The 23613-nt window shown below is 35.4% G+C and overlaps 1 protein-coding gene across 2 annotated transcripts in view; it reads left to right on the top strand.

Moving 5' to 3' along the window:
• Positions 1-20122: 20122 nt before the first annotated feature.
• The window catches only part of LOC145686458 (uncharacterized), a 136753-nt gene continuing 133262 nt past the window's right edge, over positions 20123-23613 (top strand). The window contains exon 1 of one of the 2 annotated variants that reach the window (XM_081759775.1): positions 20123-20274. In XM_081759775.1, coding sequence (XP_081615901.1) covers positions 20270-20274 — 5 coding nt within the window. In that variant the 5' untranslated portion in view covers positions 20123-20269. The remainder of the gene's footprint in view (positions 20275-23613) is intronic. The other variant, XM_081759776.1, reaches the window with a different exon arrangement.

Below are 23613 nucleotides of genomic sequence, written 5' to 3'. Positions count from 1 at the left end.
CCATCTCTATATGTGGCTCCGTTTCTGAGTTATTAGGTTTTAAGTACTTTGACCTTTGACCTCGATGGTCAACACTTTTGGGACATGTGGTACCTGATAACCTATTGCTAAATGTGGAAACAGCACCTCAGTATGTGGATCCATTTTCGAGTTATTGGGTTTTAAGTATTTTGACCTTTGACCTCGATGGTCAACACTTTTGGGACATGTGGTCTTTGATGACCTATTTCTAAATGTGGCTCCACCTCTGTTCTCGATGGTCAGTAGTTTGAGAACATGCTTATGTTATTTCCGCTATGTTAAATTAGGGGGTTGAACGAATACAGTTGTGTGTTCGTAGTCTTATGTACACCCCTTTGCTATGTTACATAGGTATTCATTGTCTGCTAAAATAGGGTTGAAAAAGAGAATGAATCTTATGTAATTTCTGCTATGTTAAAATAGGGGTTGGAAAAAGTGGTCATAAAAGGGAACGAGTTCACCCCTTAAAAAGTGCTCATTGGAAACGAATTTGCTATGTTCGTAGTTTTTCTTAGGGGTGGAAAAAGTGGTCATCAAAGAGAATGAATACACCCCCTGTAGACCGTGGGTGGACGGTTCAAAGTGTTCGATTATAATCGTTGCTATAATGTGCTCGCTATTTATGTTATGTTAAAATAGGGTTTGGAACGAGTACACCCCCGCTTTATGTATTATCTGCTATGTTCAAATAGGGGTTGAAAAAGTGATCATAAAAGGGAATGAATATTATGTATTCTCTGTTCTTCTATGTGTTCGTAATTTCTGCTATGTTCAAATAGGGGTTGAAAAAGTAATCATAAAAAAGGAACGAGTTCACCCCCTTAAAATGGACTATGTTTAAATAGGGGTGGAAAAATAGGCCAACAGCTATGTTACATAGGAGTGGTGCGTTCTTAGTCTCTGTGCAATTTAAATGCTGATAAAAGGGAATGAACACACCCCTGCTATGTTTCGTAGTCTTATGCAATATGTGCTATGTTAAATAGACCGTTGGAAGATAGGGGTTGAAAAAAGTGTTCATAAAAGAGAACGAATACACCCTTGCTATGTTACGTAATCTTATGTGTTATCTGCTCTTCTATGTGTTCGTAATCCTATGTGTTATCTGCTATCTTAAAATAGGGGTTGAAAAAGTGCTCATAAAAGGGAACGAGTACACCCCTAAAATGTTACGTAGTCTTAGGTGTTATCTGCTCTTCTATGTGTTCGTAATCTTATGTGTTATCTGCTATCTTAAAATAGGGGTTGAAAAATATGCTCATAAAAGGGAACGAAGTGTTGCTATGTTCAAATAGGGGTTGGAAAATATACCATACTCTTTTATTAGCTGTGCTATGTTCGTAAGAGAACGAGTCTTATGTATTATCTGCTCTGCTATGTGTTCGTAATTAAAATAGGGGTTGGAAAATATGCTCATAAAAGGGAACGAGTTCACCCCTAAAAAGTGCTCATAAAAGAGAACGAGTACACCCCCTAAAAAGTGCTCATAAAGGGAATAAATACATCCCTAAAATGGAGGTCGTAAAAGACCGTGGGTTCACGGTGTAAGGTGTTCCATTTCCCAGGGGCTCCTGAGTTGGCCAAGTATGAGCTAGTATGGCCTAGGTTGCCCGAGATTGATCCATTTTCTACTACTCGACTCTAACTTGGGCGCTGATATCAGGGCTTAATTCAACCATAAATTGGCCTCGAAAATGTTCTCTAAGGTGCCTATTTGCAGTTTGGTTGAAGCGGCTCTTTTAATCGCTTCTGCATAATAATAATAATAATAATAATAATAATAATAATAATAATAATAATAATAATAATAATAATAACTAAACGTTTAATTTAAAAAACATCCGACGAAGTTGCAAATACGAAAAATATTCGATCATAACGCAGCCGCAGGCGTTATACGCTTAATTCGGTTTAAATTTGTCTTGAAATTGGCATATGCTTACTTCGGTTTAAATTTGTCTTGAAATTGGCATAGACCCGATGTGACTTCCCTCAAGTGCCGCCTCTTTATACGAATTTGTTTACGTGTAGCGTCAGTTTTCAACAACGTGACTGTATGAAATATTGTCCTACATTTTAAGGTGGAATTCCGGAACCATCGTAATGCATTAAAAGCAGCAAAAGAAAGCTTCGTATCTGAAGATCGCAACGAAGACTAGATTTAAACTTATAACAGTAGTATAAGTTAAGTTCATTTCTGCTTTTCCGAGACATCTAAAATTATAAGTTCTAGGTGTGGTAGTTCATGAAAACAGCTTGTCTTCGCATTATTGTATTGTTTATTTGTCTATTCTTTATCTTATCTATTCTTTATCTTTTTTTGTCTTATCTATTAACGCTTCAAGTCATTAATTGTTTGCTCATTGGTATATAGTTGACATTGTTTTAATTCAATAGTTGAGTGACACAGTAGCCTAAGTACCAACAGCAATAAGGCCGATATTAGTATTAATACGGATACTAATTTTGACATTATTGCTGTTGTTACTTAGGCTATTGGGTCACTCAATCTATCAATTCTAAAACGGTCATGCGCCAACGAAACCAAAGTTAAACTCTTTCTATTTTAATGCAATTATGATCCGACAGAAGAAAGCTAAATTCATACTCCGAGCAAAAAAACAACAACTAAACACAATTTGGGAGAGAGAGAAAGAAAGAAGTTGTAAGCTGTAGGACAGACAAACTACAGATTGAGGGCTTTTAATCTCTTCTTGGTTCACAGCAGCCAGTAGGCTGTGGTTCGCGACCAATTTACAATGTTAAAATTAAAAATTTCAATCTTAAATTACTCCAGATGTATTCAACATTTTAACTCAAACGAGATATGTGTATTTCTGTGTACACTAAATACATTATTTGAAAGTGTCATAGTGATAGGTAGGACCAAAGGATTGAGGAAGGTGGCGGAAAAAACATTGGTCCAAGTCATTTTTTTCTTATAGTTATCAGTCACACAGGTACAATCACTTCTACAGCCTGACCTACTTAACGCAGAGAGCTAAATAAGGTCTTAAATTAATCTATAACATTATAGGTAATCTTTTTCTTAGTCTCTGGTTGATAGATTAAGTGGTTCGGTAACTGTTCTCCAAAACATAGCTCTCCATTCAGACTTCTCTTGTTACTTCATATACATATCCTGCTCGTTATGCAACCGATACGCGCAGAGAGCAAGGGCACCGATTTCTCTGTAAATTTGGAGGTCCCATTCAGATGCAGAAACTATATAAGGTAAATAGGGGAATATGGGCAGTTTCTGAAATAAAGCTCTGTATCTCAGTAATTTATTAAACAATTGAATCAACATTTGATAATGACAAAGCTTGTGTATTACGCCATAGAAATATTAGCAAACATTAGCTCCTTACGCTTACTGTTTAGTACTACACGTATAATTGTGACACATGTAAAATAACCCATATTACCCCAAAATTAAGGGTAATATGGGTTAGAGTATAGGGAATATGAGCAAAAGAAATACATTAACTAACCATCTCACAGTACACATAAATTCTACACTAATAAGATTTACAACAAAAAGTAGTGACAAACATACTCTTATGGACAATATTAGGAGCTCAATAATACGAAAAAGGAACTTATAAATAAAAAAAAACATTACATGGAACTGGTGAAGTTAAGAATTCTGCCTAAGGATACTGAGAACAGATGAACTTCTTGGTTTTAAAATGAACACACGCAAAATGATACCACATTAAACATTGCATACACTTGACCCACTATTCTCCATTGTGATCAACATAGAACCACCCTTGGCACACTGAACATTGAGAGTCAATGTTATTCTCAGAAACTTCAGTACATCGTCGTCTTATCTTTCTTTGTCGTTGTAGACTTCCTTCTCTTTTTCAACATCAGATTTTCGTCTGCTGTCAATTCTTTGGAACTGCCTACTCTACCTAAAATTTACGTGAAATATTATATTTGTTTTATTGTATAACAGGAAATTTCCCAACTTTGAATGTGTTTGTTTTTATTTTTTATTTACTATTTTTCACGCGATGGGACAAGACTCATACTTGCGAAGCTTACCCACTGTTCACCCTATTGAGACCTGTATTTGAAACGTACCCTGTATCGTTTTCACGAGACCTTTTGTCTCTTGACCATATTGTCCACGTACCCATATTTACTCCACCTAAATCCACTTACCCATATTACCCCGAATGCCTCATCTCATATTACCCCATTTTGTTATATTTTATTTAGGCTTGCAACACTGTTTGTGCACGATTCTGCAGCGCGCGCCATGCCTTGTGAACAAAGGGAAACACCTTGGACTCTACACGTGAGTAACCAAGTTTTCTTAATTGTTTTATATATCCGGACAATATCTTAAGTTTTATAGGTGCAGAATAACAACAGGCATTTTATGGGGCAAGAAAATTGTACATCACTTATCTTCAAACCATTAATATTCTCTTAAATTTCTGTTTCCACGTTTCATAAAACTTACAGTCGCAACCAAGACTCCAACAGTGCTTCCAACCCACTAAACAAGAAATTTCATTTTGTACTTGCTGTGCTACGAAATTTCATTTTGTACTTGCTAGGAAACCTTATTTCCGCCCATATTCCCCCTATTTACCTATATCAGGACTTTAAGATAAATTAAATTCAAAGTATGCCAAATATTGTATATTCATAAACACAATAGGGGCCCACATCAGCTTTTGGGGGGCCGGGCCCCTCGGCGCCCCCAGGATCGGCGGCCTTGGCAGGGAGCCACTGTCAGTTGCCTATAAGCAAGGATATTTCATAACTTCCTTATGGACTTTGAACTTTAAATCTTAATAGTGCAAAGACTAATAGTATTGAAACACCCTATATATATATATAATGTGTGTGTGTGACAAGGGATGCAGCGTATACCCACCTAAAAATTTAGCATTACATCACTGGGTTCAAGTGATAGAATACAAATCATGGGTACCTGAACTTAAATTTTGTTGGCTGAGTAAATAAATTGTTAACATTTTCTTGAAAGAATTAAATGTTTTAGCTTCTTTTACTACATTTGGTAAAGCATTCCATGACCTTGGTGCTAATACTGAAAATGCCGCAGTGGTTTGCTTGAGTCTATGGTGTGGAATATCAAACGTATTTGTTTTGCGTGTTAAGTGAGTGTGAATAGTTGATACATCACGCATCAACATTATCGAAGTTGGAAACATCTGAGATCGATGCTGTAGGAGCAGACATCCCCGACAAAAATCTCCAAGAAGTGGATAAGATAAATTCCTTCTTAATGGAATTTCAGGGTCCAGGTGAAGCGACCAATTAGATTCGTTGTTTATACGGAAAGTTGTGTTTATGACAGATTTACCATGTTGGGATCAGCTGGATTCGAGAACGAGTTCAGTGGAAAGGTTGGGAAAACCGAAGATTGCCTTCAACCACGACATTAATAGAAAAGTATCGCTGTATCATGGATTAATTACGACGCTAGCTGGTGATTGTATAGTGAACTCGTCCAACTGTCTTCTAGAGCCACGAGGAGCTGTGGACAGAGCAATTCAATGTTTTGCAGGAGAGAAAATGAAAGAATACCGTAAAATGTCCACCTTCTCCAGGGTAACGCATGCATTACATAAGGTTACAATCTACCTGTAGATTATGTGATTCACATAAGCGCACCAAACGATCAAAATCCCAAGAATTTAAAACTGTGTTACGAAAAAACGTTACAATTAGCCATAGATAATGACATAACAACTATTTAGTGATGCCAATTTAGCCTATTTTTGGCTAAATCTAGCTTATTTGGAGAAGTATGTAGCCATACAAATCTACGAAATGCTTATAGCCTTAAATATAGCTAATTTGATGAAACTCTCTTGCTAGTTCTGGCTTTTTATTAGCCGTTATATTAATTATAAAAATACCTTTCTCTTTGAAAATAAATTGTACTTTAAAAAAAACTAGCCTATTTGTCATTATAAATTATCGTGTTGATTGATTTCCCGACAAAGAGTGTTTTATTACGCAACAAACAATTGTTTTTTATTCTTCTCTCTCTCCACCCACAGAGAACTTATCTACTCCGAAAGAATTTTAATGTCGCTTCCGTAACGGCCCCGTTTGCTACTTTTTAATTATTTTAAATTTCGCATTTCATTGCAAGAATGAAAGTTTTCTAATACAAATTTAGTAAACTGTTCGGTTCTTCAAGCCACAGAGATTGTCTTTGTTTATTAAGGGAAACAAATAGAATATCTAATTCGCATGGAAACTCTGAATGCAATTATGATGATTCATGTGGGTGCACGGAGAAATAAGAAGTGTTTTTAAGGACTATGGCCTGCCAAAAGAAGTACTACTGAAAATTGAGACAATGGCAGTATAGACAAACACAACCAATCTATAATCCAACGTTGTACATCCAGTTCCAGCGCCTCGGCTAGCTGCAACATCATCGATGAAGACTTTTTCAATTCAACTGATAATATGGGTGTTGATTTTCACAAATCAGATGAGTTATTGATGGATTTTATCGTAATTTAAAGTCATGTATGTTGCTTATTAGTCTTCAGCGAGTAAAATTCAATCACAGGCGTGCGCAGACCCTTGGATTTGGAGGGGGGGCAAATCAATAGCGGTACTCCTGAAGATATGCAGCCACCTTGTAATCATTACTTTCTTTCTTTATATATATATATATATATATATTTATTTTTATTTGCCCGGAGGATGTTGAAGTATCTGGGAAGTTGGCGGGCCTAGGAGCGACATTTACGATTTTGTTGAAATTCAGGGATTTGGCTCGTCGAGGTTTGAGAAACCTGTTAACCAATTTTAAGTTTCTCATTACATAAATCTGAGTCTCTGTCATTCATTTCACAAGAGCTAATTATGTGTAATAAACAGTGGCGTATTTAGGGGGTGGCTTCCGGGCTTAAGCTCCCCCCGAAATCTTACTTAGTATAGTAAAGTAAATGAAATATCTTGCAAAATTTTCACATTTCCAGGCAAAGCCCCCCCCGAAAGTTAGCAAAGCCCCTCCCGAAACAAAATCGTAAATACGCCACTGGTAATAAAATATATTGAATAAAACAATAATAGAATTGTATTTACTTACCAGGTAAACGAAAGCCGAATTTTAGCAAAATACAACACTCTTCGTCTTCCCCCACCAAACAAAAGACATACACAAACAAACACTTTCTGTTACGATTTGGCAGTACCTATATTTACAAATATTGAGCAGTATCTGTAACTTGGTTGGTTGAACATCTGATGTCTTATGAAATGTCCTAGACTACAGTACTACTCTTCGTTCAGTCGGAACAAGAGTTTTAAATACTTTCACTATGTCACTGCCAGATACCTGTGCGGCATGCTTTTGTTCAACATAAGGTAACATTAGATGAATTAATTTAAACGCACACCTGATGATGTTGATCGCAATTTAGATTTCACGTATGTCATTTTTGAGAACACTCTTTCACACGAACAAATTGTCACCGGAATAACACAGAATATTTTGGGCACTTTACGAAAGATCGTGTATGTTACCGTTGCTTTAGTATCACTCATCCACTTTAACGATTCCCACGAAAGTCAATTTTTATTCGCAGAAATCTTTAGAAGATGAATGTCCGCTTGTAGCCCAATTGCGGACACATTGATTTGAGACAAAATAACTTTTAGATCTTCTGAATCAGGTTTCAAAGCCAAAAGCCTGCCCACTGTATTCACTAGTTTCATGGTTTCCTGACTAAAACGTTCATTTATACCACTGATGAGGGAATCAGAGAGAGGATACAACGCTTGCACTTTGAATTCTTCCTCTTTGAACGTGAACTGCGCTTGATTTTCCCACTCATCATCCAGTCGACGAGACACTTTTCTTCTTTTCACTGGTGGGATGTCTACATCAAAGTAATCACACATTTCAGTGGCGCTTGAGAATACACTCTTGAACCACGCATCGTCGTCTCGTAAGTTCTGTAATGTGAACTTAAGGTTTTGTACATTGTCCATTGTAGAAAGTAGGTCAATCTCTGATGATTGCAACGACCTGTTAACTATAGCGATTTAACCTAATATGTGAGGTAACATCTCTAAAAAAATTATAAACTGAAATGTTTTCATTTGTGAAAGCAGCCCGTTTGCTTTCGCCCTCACTTCAGCTACTTTTGTAGTTGAGGCGACTTTTTCAATAGCTTCCACCAAGTATTTGAAGAATGACTTTATAGCAGTCACAGCGTCACAATGGCAAGCCCATCTTGTTGTTGATAAGGACTTTAAAGAAAGAAGTTTCTGCCCTGCTTCTTTTAAAATTCTTTCGAAAATCGTAGCCTAGTCGAGCTGCTTTCAGTAAAATTATATATATATTGGATTATTTCAAAGAATTCGAATATGACACTGTTTAGATCATGTGACGTACATGCGTTCATTAGTACAAGATTCAGGCAATGCCCGTAGCAATGTACGTAAAATATATTTTCATTCTTCTGTTTAAACAGGGTTTGTTGACAACACCTGACATTGCTGATGCCCCATCGAAACAAACGGCAATAATAGATTCGCAGTCAAAGTTCATTTCATGAATTACCTCCGATAGAGAACCGAATATAATACTTGCATCCATTGATGAAAGTCGTTTGAGGGTGACAAAACGCCCCACAGGACGTGACAAAACGCTCCACAGGATGATTCTTGATGTCACAAAAATAACGAATGACTACAGACAACTGTTCATGATGTCCACAACCGCTTCTTCATCGGCCATAATCGACACTTTCTTCCCCGCTATTTCAGCTGCAATACAGTTTTTCATCGCGTTATGCAATGACACTATAAGGTCATTTTGTATTCGGTTGCTTGTACACGTAGCATTTCGGGAAACCTTTTTAAAGTATTCTTTGAGGAAAGGATCGAATTTTAACAATAGATTGAAGATTTCCAAAAACAACCCCTTTTCTTCACTTGCATGTTTTTTATTGTGTCCTCGAAAAGGTCGTCCCCATTTTGCTAACAACCGAACTATTTCTATCAATCTTTTCATAAATCCTCTATTTCTTTGACGGTTTTGTTCAAGTGGTGATAGCTCACTTTCCATCTGTTCGTCTAACAGCTCATCGATTGGTGGATTTTCACAAAAGTTTTCGTATGCTTTTATACCTGACTGGTGACAAGTTGATAATTGATGAATATTGAACATATCCGTAGCGTTTTTTCAATTTTTGAATCCTTGGGAAAGAAACGTAGCGCTCTTATGTCTTTTATTAGGCGCATCCTCCGACGCAAAGAATCAGCAATGAAAACAAAAAGCACTGTCTTCTTTAATGTTATATTCCAAAAGTGGAAATTCATTGTACCAATTTGCTTGAAAGCTTCTGCCTGATGAATTCCTGGGAAAATTCTTCTGAACAGGTTGGAATGGACCTTTAGCGATGCGTTCCTTTCGTTCCAAGCGTGCCTGTGGGATGCAGTTTGAAGGATCATCTGGAAATGAACATGATGCAGATTCTGTTTCACGACCTTCCTTATCTCTGGTTGACACATGCAGAAAATCACAGGTGTTAAGTTTCACTTCCCTGCAATTTGTAAGTACACTAGAGTGAGCCACATTCTATCCTAAGACATCATCGTTAATAGCACGATTATTCTCTGCATCATCTGTAATAAATATAAGTATTTTTTTTTTCAAAACAGTGCTAATTTACAAGCTTTTATATATTATTACGCCAAACAACAAACCAATATCTGAAAAAAAAAAAAACTTCACCTCTTAGTACTGGCCAAAACTACGGACGTAGTGCTGCCACGAGACGAGACGGGATTTCAAGACGAGACCGGTCTATTATTTTCGATACGAGACAGTGTTTTCACGAGACGAGACAAGACAACCCAAAATCTCGTCTTGTCTCGTGGCGAGACTACCCAGCTGAAGAAACAAAGGCTGGAATTAAATATGCGAGACTGTAGTATCTTATAAGACTTGTTCGGGTCTCGATCAGCATATAGTAAGCTGTTCCCATTATTTAATCAAGAGTTTTGTATTGAAATATTCTTCGAGACGAGACCAGTCTATCATTTTTGAGACGAGTTTTCTCTCTTTTTAGTTTCTGGCACATAGAACTTCTTTTAATTTAAAATATTCAAATTTGCATTTCGTAGGATTTACACACACACACACACACACACACACATATATATATATATATATATATATATATATATATATATATATATATATATATACAGGGTTTTCATAAAGTCTGGACGGATTTAATTTGCTTATAATTTTCATAAAAATGCTCATAATGAAATCAAATAAAGTGCAAACGGTAGCGGAAGGATTAAATTTTTAGTTGGCAACACTGTTAGATAAGCGGCAACTCTGGACACGTTGAGAGAGGGAGAGGGAGGGCAAGGGTCAGTTTTTTAATGTTCTGTGGTACGCAGAGCTAAAACCACCAATTCTGGTGTGTCGAAAGTTCACCAAAGAGTTCAAAAAGCCGGCACCGACTGAGAGTGCAATCCGAAAGTGGCATGCTAAGTTCTTGGAGACAGGAAGCGTCCTGGACCGTCCTCGAAGTGGGAGACCGCCAACATTCCAGCGCCGCCTACGCGAATGTGTGGACGTAAATGGCGCGCAGTTGGAGGTGTGGCGGTGAATGAACTGAGCTGGTGCAGATTACAGGTAAAAACTTAATCCTTCCGCTACCGTTTGCACTTTATTTGGTTTCAATATGAGCATTTTTATGTAAATTATAAGCGAATTAAATCCGTCCATACTTTATGAAAACCCTATATATATATATATATATATATATATATATATATATATATATATATATATATATATATATATATATATATATTTGGAATATCCTCCTTTTTCCATTCACCGTCTATTATTACTTCATAAAATTGATGAATATTATTTACAACCTTTTAGTTGTTATTAATTCTAAAATTCAATTAAGTATACACACATACTTGCATAATTTACCTTTGAGCTCCTCAAACATAGAATATTAGTATAGTAACTAAACATACAGTAACGCTACCATAGAGTGACTCTCAGAGAGAGACTGACAATGAATTAATTTCGCTGGGAGTTGCATTCGATCACACATTACCCCTTAATGAACCATCAAAAATTCCCGAGGCTAGTATTTGCCAGGAGTATGGGATCAACGCTTGAAATATGAAGTGCGAGGTCGTTGCCAACGGAAACGAGGGTGTAAAACATAGAAAATCTTCACATGTGGATAAGAAGCAAAGGCGTATTCAGAGACAAACGAATCAGTCACTTAACCTTACCATTTCCGATGTTCATGATACTTTCCACAGGACGGTTTTTCCCGGGTTTTGATAATTACTCCATAATCTGAAACAATGTTTCTTTCTAAACAAGTATTTTTAGTTACACAGTTACGAAGAATGATTCCTGAAATTTTCACTAACAAATTGGAAATTATCACGTAAAGTCAATATTTCTTTTTTTCTTTTTGGTTGATTATAGTGCGATAGCGAGAAGTGAATGGGCCAGAAGTCGCTAGTTTGTAAAATTGAAAATCTCTTTCGTAATTTTATGATAATTAAAATAAGATATGAAAATTGAAATAAATGAACATTTAGAATTCTAGCTTCAGATGATTGTTTTAGGGTTTACTAATTCATATCGGACTTCCGATGAGAAACATCAAAACAATTTAGTGACCATGTTAATAGCGACTACTCCCAGTCACAACCCCTCTAAGTTTTGTCCGAAATAGGAAAAGAAAGAATGAGAAAGAAGAAGAAGAAGGTAGGAGGGAAGAAGGAGGAGAGGAGAGAAAGAAGAAGTTAGAGGAGAAAGAATTACTGGTTAAATATAGGGTAAAGTGAAGGAACTCGAATAGTTATTGAAAGGTAATTCATATCCAAATGCTATTACTTGAAGATAGATTTTGAAGTGATCCGAAAGAGATACATGTTCCCTCATACAACCATGACCTGGATCCAGGCAACTACGCAAGTGGGAGTTGCCCCGACCCAGCCTGGGTGAAGAGAAAGTTTCAATTTAGTTGTTTGTCTGTTATTTCCAAACGTTACATAGCCTTTATTAAGTATCTGAATTCCCATAGTGAAAATCAATCACACATTTGAATCAGCCAGGAAAAAGAATCAAAGTAACGTTTATATTTTCCACAAATAGAAGATCCAAGATTTCTGAAAAGACTGTCGTTATTCTGGCTCATCCTTTTATTTTGGTTTTCTCACAGATCCAATTTTGAGTAGTTTTGAATTATTTATCCTTCATGATCTCCGTCATGCACTAATACATATAATATATTATTACACTTGTATTACAGATACTATCATTCTCTCGAAGTCAATATTAACACTACCACTTAAACCTAAATTTGTCATTCATTCACGCAAACTAACATACATATAGGACAGCGTATCAACATGGATAAAAATAATGTAAAAGAAACCATCTAACTACAATTTGGTCAACATTTATTACATCTATTGTAGAATGAGACACAAATTATTAGGAACATGCAATCGACATATATATGAATTTATCAAGCTACATGTAAAATAGAATAATAGCATTGTGATTATATATATATATATATATATATATATATATATATATATATATATATATATATATATATATATATATATATATATATATATATTCGCTTAAATCTTTGGAAGATACGAATTGAAAAGAAAGAAAAAGTAAAAAGGTATTTATATTTTACAAAATCATAACTGAATGAAGAAAGAAAAAACTTTATCTTAGGATTTGAATGAGTCTGCATCTCAGATAAGAAGATTTTTTAGTAAATTTACGAGTGCTATCTCGTAGTTCATGATGAGCATTAATATCACACTAAATATTAAAGCACCCTTTTTGGTGTCCAAACATTTCACTTTACTTTATTTTCCGTATGCACACATGAAATTAGGTTACTAATTGCAACCGACATATATCCTATTTGTAAATATACTTATTAATATATTTCATCCACTTTTGGATTACAAGTGCAAACTTTACTTTCTACCCTTACGGCAACTATTTTTCTTCTTTGGTCATTTCAATTGATTTACTAGTTCCTTGACTAGGTTTGGATCACTATCGCCTTATATCATTAAATAATCACATTTATCTGTAAATTCGCGCAACTCAAGAAAAAAACTAGAAACGAGAGTATCTCTAGTCCAGAAGGATCTTCGTCGGTGAGAACACGATTATCAAGGTGAAAACACTGGTTGAGTTTTACAATTTGTACAGGACGGATGGAATTAAATGTAATTCTATAGTAGGATTTCAGTTTACTGGTCTGTGGATAGATTTAATAATAAATTGGTGTTACGCCGCCCTGAATTACACCAGTACAAATGATGTTAGGCGGCGGTATTTTTTGCATCTTCATATTTATCGGATATTTTATGACCATAGCAAACAAGAACCGTTCGGGGTAAGGTACCAAGACCCTTTACACTTATATTCATTTACTCAATTTAATATTATACATTTTACGTCAATATTATATTCACGTTTTACACATATTCATATCTCAACATATACATATATTCATTAATTATTAAATCTTTGAAATTATTAACCCCGACAAATGGAATTTTGCGGTTGTAACACTTTACATTTTAAATCCCATATATCGCATATATATATATATATATATATATATATATATATATATATATATATATATATATATATATATATATATATATTCAAATAATTTCCTGTGCATAAAGATAAAATTCATATTCACAGGTATTCTATTTAAATAGTAGGCATCTAATGTGCAAGGCAGGCATGTAAACACAAAGAGTATATATATAGATATAAATGAAGCTAAAGAAATCGATAATACTCTTGGGCCCAAACAACTACAACAAACTTCATATTCAGAGTTACCAGTGGAAACAAACCTAGGATTAGCTAACAACTTCACTCAAGATTCTAAGCGGATAATGATAGAAGAAAAAGCAAGTAAAATTGAATCGTAGATCGGTCCGTCGCTCACCACTGCAGTCCGTCAATATGGTGCAGTGGAAAACGTCCACTTCATACTTCACACCAATGAATACCTCTACGAATCGTGTCTTGCGACGTCTCAGCTAGTAATTTAGGTTAAAATTCTATATATTAAATGGTCATTATTTGTAAAGTTCAAAACTCGGGGGGAGGTTAAAATTTAAAAAATCTTCGACAAGCGAACAGAGAAATAGATAGAGAAGAGAAAGAGAAGACAAGCGGCGCCAAAGGAATAAGCTAGGACACTAAAACTGCGAAGGTTAGTGGTCGAATTTCAACATACAACAATCCATAGCCTAACATACTTTCAAATGCCAAAAAAGGTTGGCTTATAAATACGTAGCCTGAAATAAGTATCTCGAAAATCACATTAAGTCCGTGCCCACAAGGGATTTTTCATAAAGACAAAAGCTTTAGGGAAAATCCCCTCCTCGCTGTAATCCGACTGAATCCTTGGAGACTCCGGCACTACCGGAAGGATAGCGTGGTCTCTAATTTAGAATTAAAAAAAAATTATCCGACCCCTCAGAAGCTGAGAATAGTTTCGAGGAAAGTATGAAAAACTAGACTAAAGTCAGTGAAACAGAAGAAATCCTAACTGAGGATTTACCAAATTAAAAAAAAATAAAAATATTAAGTTATCTGCCAAATCTTACCAGTTGCTCCCAGTCCGCAAGATTCGCTACATCTTCAGGCGTCAACTAATCTCAAAACACTAACTCTACTAGAAGTAGAAGAAATGAAGACGAAATGATCAGGGCCAAACAGCCCTTCTGCAAACTAAATCATGTTTTCAAGATACTATGTTAATGGTAAGGATCCCATTCCTGAAGGGAAAAGAACCCCTATGGGTCCAACCCATTTTGGTTGGAAGCTTAATCAATTCCGGAATAAACGAGAGTCCCTTGTTTACGTTTACACTACCATAATGAAAATGACCCTAACTACTACGAAATCATATGCCGCCATGTTAGTAATAATTAAAAAACAGTCACTTACTACATACACAAATATAAGCTATAATAGCACAGGCCTAACGTAACCGTAAAACTGTATTCTGGGAGGGGTGAAAAGGAGATTTTAAATATTTTGATCACTAAAAAACCTTCAGTTGAAAATCGATTATTAACACACAGCACTATAGATCCTGTCCATCACTATTCATATCAACAACATGGCGTCTTCAAAGCTAACTTCTATGTTTCACTGTTTTGACGGATTTACTGCTGAATTTTAACTATCCCGGGCTTCCTTTTTGGTTCCAACTTATTTATCTCTTAACAGAAACTAATTTTACCTTCTTCATGCTACTATTTCTTCTAAATATTCCACCTTTTTGAGGAGCTGAAAATTACATGTTGTGCTCGGTTCTTGTTCGGTTCTAGAATAAGCATTCTCGCGCCTTGATATGAGAGCGTCAGAAAATAGTTCAATCAGAAAAGAGGGTTTTGGCGGCGAAAAAATTATAATAATAATATATAAATTATAAAATTATATATTATTATTAAATGAAAAATAGTAAGAAACTGGATAAAACCGGATCTTGGGAGGATATGGACATCTCAGAAGGACGAAGGGGGTCTAAACTATTCTGCCAAAAATCAGATTGGTGGATAATTTCAAGAATTTCTGCCCAATAGCGGGCGAACATTTTCGTATAGCACTAAGGCAATAATTTCAATACTTATCCGTCTGAAATGTCCATATACGGGACTCATTATGAAATAATGTATAAACAAAGATATTATTCCCCAAAATATGATTCCCACTAAATTACTCAAAACTTCCACATTAATTTTGGTTTGAATAAAGAACGAATGAATATACTACACGGACCGAAGTTTTATTTCGAAAACTCACGTAGTACAGTGCGTTCAAAAATTATTGGACCCTCCAAACAAAAATTCTATTAACTGTAATGGCATATTACATGATTAGGTGTCAGTGCAATCCGAGCAAAAGAGTGATAATCGGAAGAAAGTTCCCATCTGGATGAAGCAGAGGCTGAAATATAGCACCTTGCTAGAAATTTGTATTATTATTATTATTATTATTATTATTATTATTATTGTCTGTTCAAATATTACATAATCAAGTAGAGGGAGGGGGTGTCTGGAATTTGATTACTTTTGATTACAAGGGAAGGGGAGGGTATATGAGCAGATTACGAAATCAAAAAAAAAAATAGTTCAATTTTAAGATTTGTACTATTTTTTTCAGCCCTGATTTCAAGCACGTACCGTCGCCAACTCTGTTTGTGAATCATTGAACGTCTGAAAACTTCTAAACATTGCATTATACATATAGTTTAGAACAGTTTAGTTTAACATCCCAAAAATATATTTAGAAAATTGATTGTATCTTTTGATTACGTAATATTAGGGAAGGCGGTCTGATGATTGATTATTTTTGATTACAAAGGGGGAGAGGAGTTTAGAATAGCCAAAATTATGATTACGTAATATTTGAAGGCCCTTCTTCTTCTTCTTCTTCTTCTTCTTCTTATTATTATTATTATTATAAATCTCAGCGAACACACTGATGCTCTGGGAGCAGTGTGCGAATTAGATAATCTATATTGGGGGGGATAAAATTAGGCCAAAGGACAGTCTGAAGGTTCAAATTTCAAAATGAGACAATAAATGCCTTACCCCCCATATATATATATATATATATATATATATATATATATATATATATATATATATATATATGTGTGTGTGTGTGTGTGTGTGTGTGTGTGTGACATCTGTAATAAATATGAGATTTATTAATTTAATAAATCTACCGATAATAACTATGCACATATATACATACACACACACCCCACTGACATACACACACCCCACTAAACCTTTCTGAACGTGTTTTAATGTTGTACTCACTCTTGTCCCCGTAGCTCTCTAAGGTTTATTTAGTTAATAATTTGGCTCGAGCGATAGCCATGATCATAAGCATATGTTAATTTTTCCACTCATATTGAAAGCTTCCACTTTGTATTAATACATACAGGTTGCGAAAAGAAACCTACTTCAGTCTTGTGAAAACCACTAAAATTATCAGTTACACCGGACATTTTTTTAAAAAGAAAATCTAGATATTAGCCTATCAAATAAGAAATGGATTGTTGCTGGTCTCGATTTCTCACATCAAGGTCAAATCGAAGGCCAAATATTTAAAATCTCTCAATTCAAATTTCGAGCTTGTGCTTCTATTTCCTGCTAAAGCTGTCCTCATCACGACTTTTTTTCTCCAAATATCGATTCCGTGATGGGCACGGAAAATCAACACTTAAAAATTACTTTACTGTTAGGTTGAAGATGAGTTGATTCACTATGGGCTACGTTATTCAAATAAAGTAAAACATTACACTGAAGTTTTTCAGACAACATTAATTGCGTGGACAGCAAACTGTACAGCGAAAAGATGGAAAAATGAAGAGTTAACTTTAAAAAAAAAACGCTCCAGTTGAAATGCTTATACAGACACGGACAATGACACGAAGAACCAGTCGTATTAACAAATGCTGAAACAAATCTTGAATTATTCGCTTATTCACCTAAAAATCACCTTCATTAACATGTCTGCTCACTAGGAGCGTGTACGTTAACATATACTTACGAGAGAATACCTATATCTCAGATTTTGAGTACAGTTTCAAAAGTTCATTTCCGTAAACTGTAAAAGCAGTGATTACTATGCTAATTATCACAAATTAAATGCAACTTTTGAGTTGCATACACACAACCTACTAGGGAATGAAGACCATGTGCTAACAAAGAGTACACTGGAAAATGAAATAACATGTTATTACAAAAATTAAAATAAGATGATAATCGATACAAATATAGAGGATGAATATGACATATCCGAACTTCGCCAAGTATGGTAGAAGAAGCTATTTGTTTACTTCTTCTTGGCCAACCGCTAAGAACATTTATAAATCTATATGTGGCTTTGTTATACGCAATTAGTACATTCAAATTCACAAACGATGACGAACTGAAGGGTACGAAGGTACAGTTGCAAGTAACAACCGTAGTCATAATAATATAGTTCTACTAAACAACGTTGAAAATAGTGGGTAATTAGGTGGTAAGTAGAAATGACCAAAACTGAACAGTTTACATCGATCATTTCGAAATACAGCTAGAAGATTAAATTTACAAGAAATAACAAAAATCAGTGAAATTTGGAGTTATACTAAGCATAGTTTGAGGGGGAAAGCGAGCATCCCCGGTGGGGATACTTCAGCTGACTTCTTTGGGGGGGAACAAAATGTGATTGAGGGGGAAAATCCCCCTCATCCCCCCCGGTAATTCGCACCCTGTCTGGGAGGGTCTATGTGTAAATGTATAAATTTCTCAATAGACGCACCAGCTGAATGCTGGATCGTTCCTTTTATCGAAGTTCGGAACCATTTTTTCATCATTCTATCACAAATTCTGTGTGCTATAATTCTATTTATCCATCTTGGTAATAGGTTTGTGTTAAGGAAGGACTTGGACGACCACCTAAATTTTCTACTTCCTCACTCACCCACACATACATACAGCAAAGCGTTTTTCACAAATTGATTTGTTACCCCTCCTAACATACATTTTCCAATCTCTTCCTAAATTTAAGGGATGATTAAAACCTCGCCTCAGTCAGTTTTTTTACAAATTAATATTTAGTAATATAAAAATTATACAAACTTCTATTAACCTCCTGCTCTTCGGCAGAAAAATTACTTTGTTGGTTTTCTTTCTTACGCCAGAAATCGAACAATGTTTTTTTCATATTAACTATTAAGAAATTTTCAATCGTCATACAAATTCATTAAGAAACAATTAAAAAAAAAAAAAACTTTGACATAGTCCCAATGTCCCAATCGTGTACACTTGACTTATAACTTGACACTCAAAACGGATATATATACTCCCGTTCTACGTACTCTTCTGTCATACAAACTGCACGAACAGTTGCACTGGTAATAAGTAGGATAAATGAAGCACCCACCCATCAAAAATGGAAAAAAAGTGCTGTTGCCGCGTTAAGAAATTCCAGGAAAACACGGTATATTTGTTTTCAGTTTCAATGTGTCGCGGGATCAAACAAAAATTAGTGCAAACTATGACAACAAAAGGCAGACATTTGTATGGTTTTAGTCAGTCGTCCGTTATCCATACTGAACATGGGTACTCGATCTGCGGTGAAGATGCCGAAAGCTGAAATTTCTTTCAACCAGAAAGTTTTAAAGATCTATAACATTCTTCTCATCAGGGAGCAGCAGTCTTTTGTATTGAGAAACATAAAAATAGTTGTCATACTCCGTTCCATTGGAAGCTGTCAGTCGTAAGCTGCCACAATTTTGCATATCAAGTTCTCAAATAGCGGAATTTCCAGTCTTGAAGATAGATAAAGCCTATGGCATTACTTTTACGCGTTTTGGAAACAATCTCTGTGTACACTGAAGAAGGGGAGATAAAAGAAATGAACCTTATATTCAAATTATAAGAGCAAAACCCCTCTGCTTTTAGATTGGAGAGAGGGAACAGAAAAGCTTCGCCCCCTTTTAAAGTCAGCGCCTACAGATAGTGTATTAGGTGTGTGTGTGTATTTGTGTGTATTTGTGTATATATGTGTGTGATAGTATACTGCTGCGAGGAAACAAATGGAAGAAAGACAAATATAATTAATTCGGGAAATTTTAGTCGAGTATTGCAAAGTTCAAAGTGTTACTTTGTATAGCGATGATTACAGACGTCTTTCAGGGTCCGTTTATGTGAAATATAATCCTTATTAGCTGAGAATATTATTTTAAAAAGTCGAAAAAACGCAATGCCAAAACATTAGATGGGGCAAGCGCCCCCACTTGCCCCCACGTGCGCACGCCTATGAATTCAACATTTCAAATTTTACTACAACTCACTTATAATCCTACACCCAAAAAGGTTTTAAAACCTAGAATATGGGTTATAAGTTAGCAGTTCAAAATCTAGCCATTTTTTGCGTAAAAAAGCTTATTTCTGAAGGCCATCTAGCCTATTTTCCTCTGAGGTTGTTGGCAACACCGTCTAGAATGATATTCAAGGAAAGAAGAAGAAGACCGGAAGAAGAAGCTCGGGTATTTCCCGCTACAGTTAATCTCATGGTGTTTGTAATCTCTGTTAGGCAGTGATCTGATTTGAATTGTAAAGTTTTGATATATATCGATTGATAATGAGGTAACAAGAAACTGTGATAATTATAAGATATAATTTTAGCAAGATCAAAATATTGTGTCTTAATATTTACTTATAAATGCATCTTTATTTATAAGTAAATATCTAAATAAATATTTACTTGTATTTTGCAAGAAATTGACTGCTAATACTCTGAAAATTAATCTATTAGCTATTTTCCGTGCTGTAGTCTTCGACGTATAAATGGTTTAGCATTACTGCTGTATTGCCGGACTACACGATTATTCAAAGTACACCATGGACTACGGCGTAAAAACTAAGTGCTAAAAGACGAACCAACTTGTGGTAGGTGACCACTAAAAACCACGAATGTTATGTAACAAAGGGCTAAAGCGTAGTAGGGGGTCCCAAGCGTTAGCGAATGGGGGGGCGTTCGTAGGGAGCAGGCGCGTCATGGTCGGTGGATATACGCGTAAGTGAGGAGAGTGGAAAAACACTATGTCATAAAAGGCATGGCTTATGGTTGCACAGCTTTGGACGAGATACTAAATGTCGCCCAAAAAAGTACCAAAATGTACTACATGTGGTTAGATTCTATTAGATGTTCCTCTTCTATTCACATAATTTCAACAACTGCCTTTCATATAATTTCAACAACTGACACTCCTTACTTTTATATAACTCGATAAAACTCAACACGATATGTCATAATTTGTCATTTACGCACCATTTCCATATTCTTTCTAATAAGTCATTAGTTTAGCTCTCCGCCAAATAGTCCCTTCCGCCTCCATATATAGTGCAGCTTACAACAGCAAAAACAACAATAAGTATTTTCTTAACTTCAACTATTGTCATCATCTTACTTTCACTCACTCTTCCTCACAAACCAAAATAAATTCTCCAAATTATCTGGTAATAAATTTTCTAAAACTGGTCCGGCGATACAGCAGTTATCCTCATGGTTTAATTATTTATAAAGTTCTTTCATCAGAATATTTATTTCTAGGACCTTATAAACTAGTTAGTGCAGAATGACTTTAGGAGCCCTGAACTGTTGCGTATAAATATAACGTCCGGACATATACTGTAAAAACTGCAGTGTAAAAAGTGATGGGGTTCACCTGAGTAGACGTTTCTATCAAATAGAAAATGTATAGGTAAAATAAGAAGTGATAATTTTTCGCGAAGGAATGAGAGTGTTAGTAAAAGTAATTACCGTCAGTGCACAGCATATTGAAATGAATTTTGAGTGATAGTAAAAGTATTGTATATGTAAGTGTGCTGAATCAGTTGTATCCGACCATTCCCAAACACCCACAGCAAATGAATAATATGGGCATTTTAAATTTCTTCCTTTTTTCGCTTTCCTTTTTAAGGCTTCGTAGATGGTATTAAATTGTTACTAAAATGGGTTAAACGTTTATTCTTCCCAATGTGTGTATTGACAGACAGATGGCAGAGATTTCTCCTTGTCGAAAATATTATTCCCCCTTGAAGAACATTTTCATCCCTGATACGGATAACTTTTCGTGACTCTAGAATTCTTTCGATTCTTCATGAGGATAGGAACAGGGGACAACTTTTATTTTGTAGACGAAAGTATGTACTACAATTAGGAACAAATCTTATAAAAGGAGATTGGTTTACCAAAACTCCGTTATATATTTACTCAGTCCGTGATTACTTGATGGATCACAACTAAATGTGTTCAGTATATAGAGGGTAAAAAGTTAGGAATGGCGTTCGGAGAAACGGTTCTGTGGAATAGAATAAGCGTCCCAAGGGTACATTTCATCTGTATACTTTACTCTCTACTAAAACTAGAAGCAGTAAAAATCCACTACAACTTTTGGTTTCAGTATGGATAGACCAATAATAATAAAGAGATGGCGTTAAGCGTTTTCTTTTTTTTCTTTTTCTTTTTTAATCGATTTAGTATCTTAAGAATAGGAAATATTTTCTATCTTAATTCTCTGTTCAAACCGGAAGTTTCAGATATAAACCACTTTCAGGTTTAAAGTTGATCGCCGTAGAATAAAAACTGTAATAGAAAGCGAAAAGCGGTTTCCTATGACGGAAAATCTACTAGCCTACTTTCGGTTTTAACGGTAATCGTTGTAGAGTAAAAAAAAAACAATCATAGGTAGCAAAAAGTGATTTTGTGCAATCAATCAAGCGTTCCAATCAATATTCTGTCTTGGGAGACGCGGTGGCTCAGTGGTAGAGCGTTCACCTCCGGTGCTTAGGGTCCCTGGTTCGATCCCAGCTCGCGCCGTGTGGACTTTGTGGTGGACAAACACCGTGCTCGTGGGTTTTCTTGGGGTTCTCCCGTTTCCTCCCACTTTCATCATTCTACCATTTCACTCATTTCTCATTATCACCGTCTCCTTTAGCCTAACCGGCATAACCATGGGACGTTGAACTTAAAGATTCTTATTTTCAACATTCTCTCTTCACTGTAATCTTTCTGCTATAACCGGAAGTGATATAAATCTGCTACTACTTCCGGTTTCAATATTAATTGAGAAAATGACACGCCATAGAAATGACTTCTTCATGTTCTTTATACGTGTCACTATATATATATAGTGGCGGATCCAGGATATGATCAAGGGAGGGGCTAAACCATAATTTGCCGTTTTATCCAGTGTAAAACAGAATTGAAGCCCATTTTATCCAGTGTAAACCTGAGCGTCAAGAGGGGGGCTATAGCCCCGTAGCCCCCCCCCCTTGGATCCGCCCTTGTATATATATATATATATATATATATATATATATATATATATATACGAAGAAGAAAATGTTACAACTTTCCATTATAAAAGTGACACGCGAAGTGGTGGCTGGTGATACCATATATATAATATGAGTGAATTCATATTAAATTCATTTTTAATTACTCGGACGTTAAGCAAACACTTGAACTTCCAGTTATTTTATTTATTTATTTATTTATTCATTCATTTATTTTAACGCTTCAGTCCGATAAGTTATTGCTACTACCCTAGTTCAGTTTATATCAGTAGTTCGTGAACTTTGTGTCTCTATTCCCTGGTATTCTTGACAAGTTTCAATACATTCCGTGAAAAATTTAATTATGTAATTACAAATTTATAATTAATATTTTTGACACAAAGAGTTTGTTAATTATAACTACTGTTCCCTTATTTTTACTACCATTCAACAAATACTCGAAATGAAGTGGGAATACAATACCCCGATACATTAACTATTTATTGATTTTATGAAAGCCTACGACTACGTTAGGAGGGAAACATTATACAACGTTCTTACAGAACTTGGAATACCGAGAAAGCTAATTAGATTAATTAAGATATATTTAAATGAATTCCAAAGTAAAGTCCGGGTAGAAACATT

Source organism: Thermobia domestica, chromosome 5 (genome assembly GCF_964235325.1).
Source record: "Thermobia domestica chromosome 5, izTheDome1.hap1.1, whole genome shotgun sequence".
NCBI classification, from domain to species: domain Eukaryota; kingdom Metazoa; phylum Arthropoda; class Insecta; order Zygentoma; family Lepismatidae; genus Thermobia; species Thermobia domestica.
Note: the sequence above shows the minus strand (reverse complement) of the source record. Positions and strands in the feature narration are given on the sequence as shown.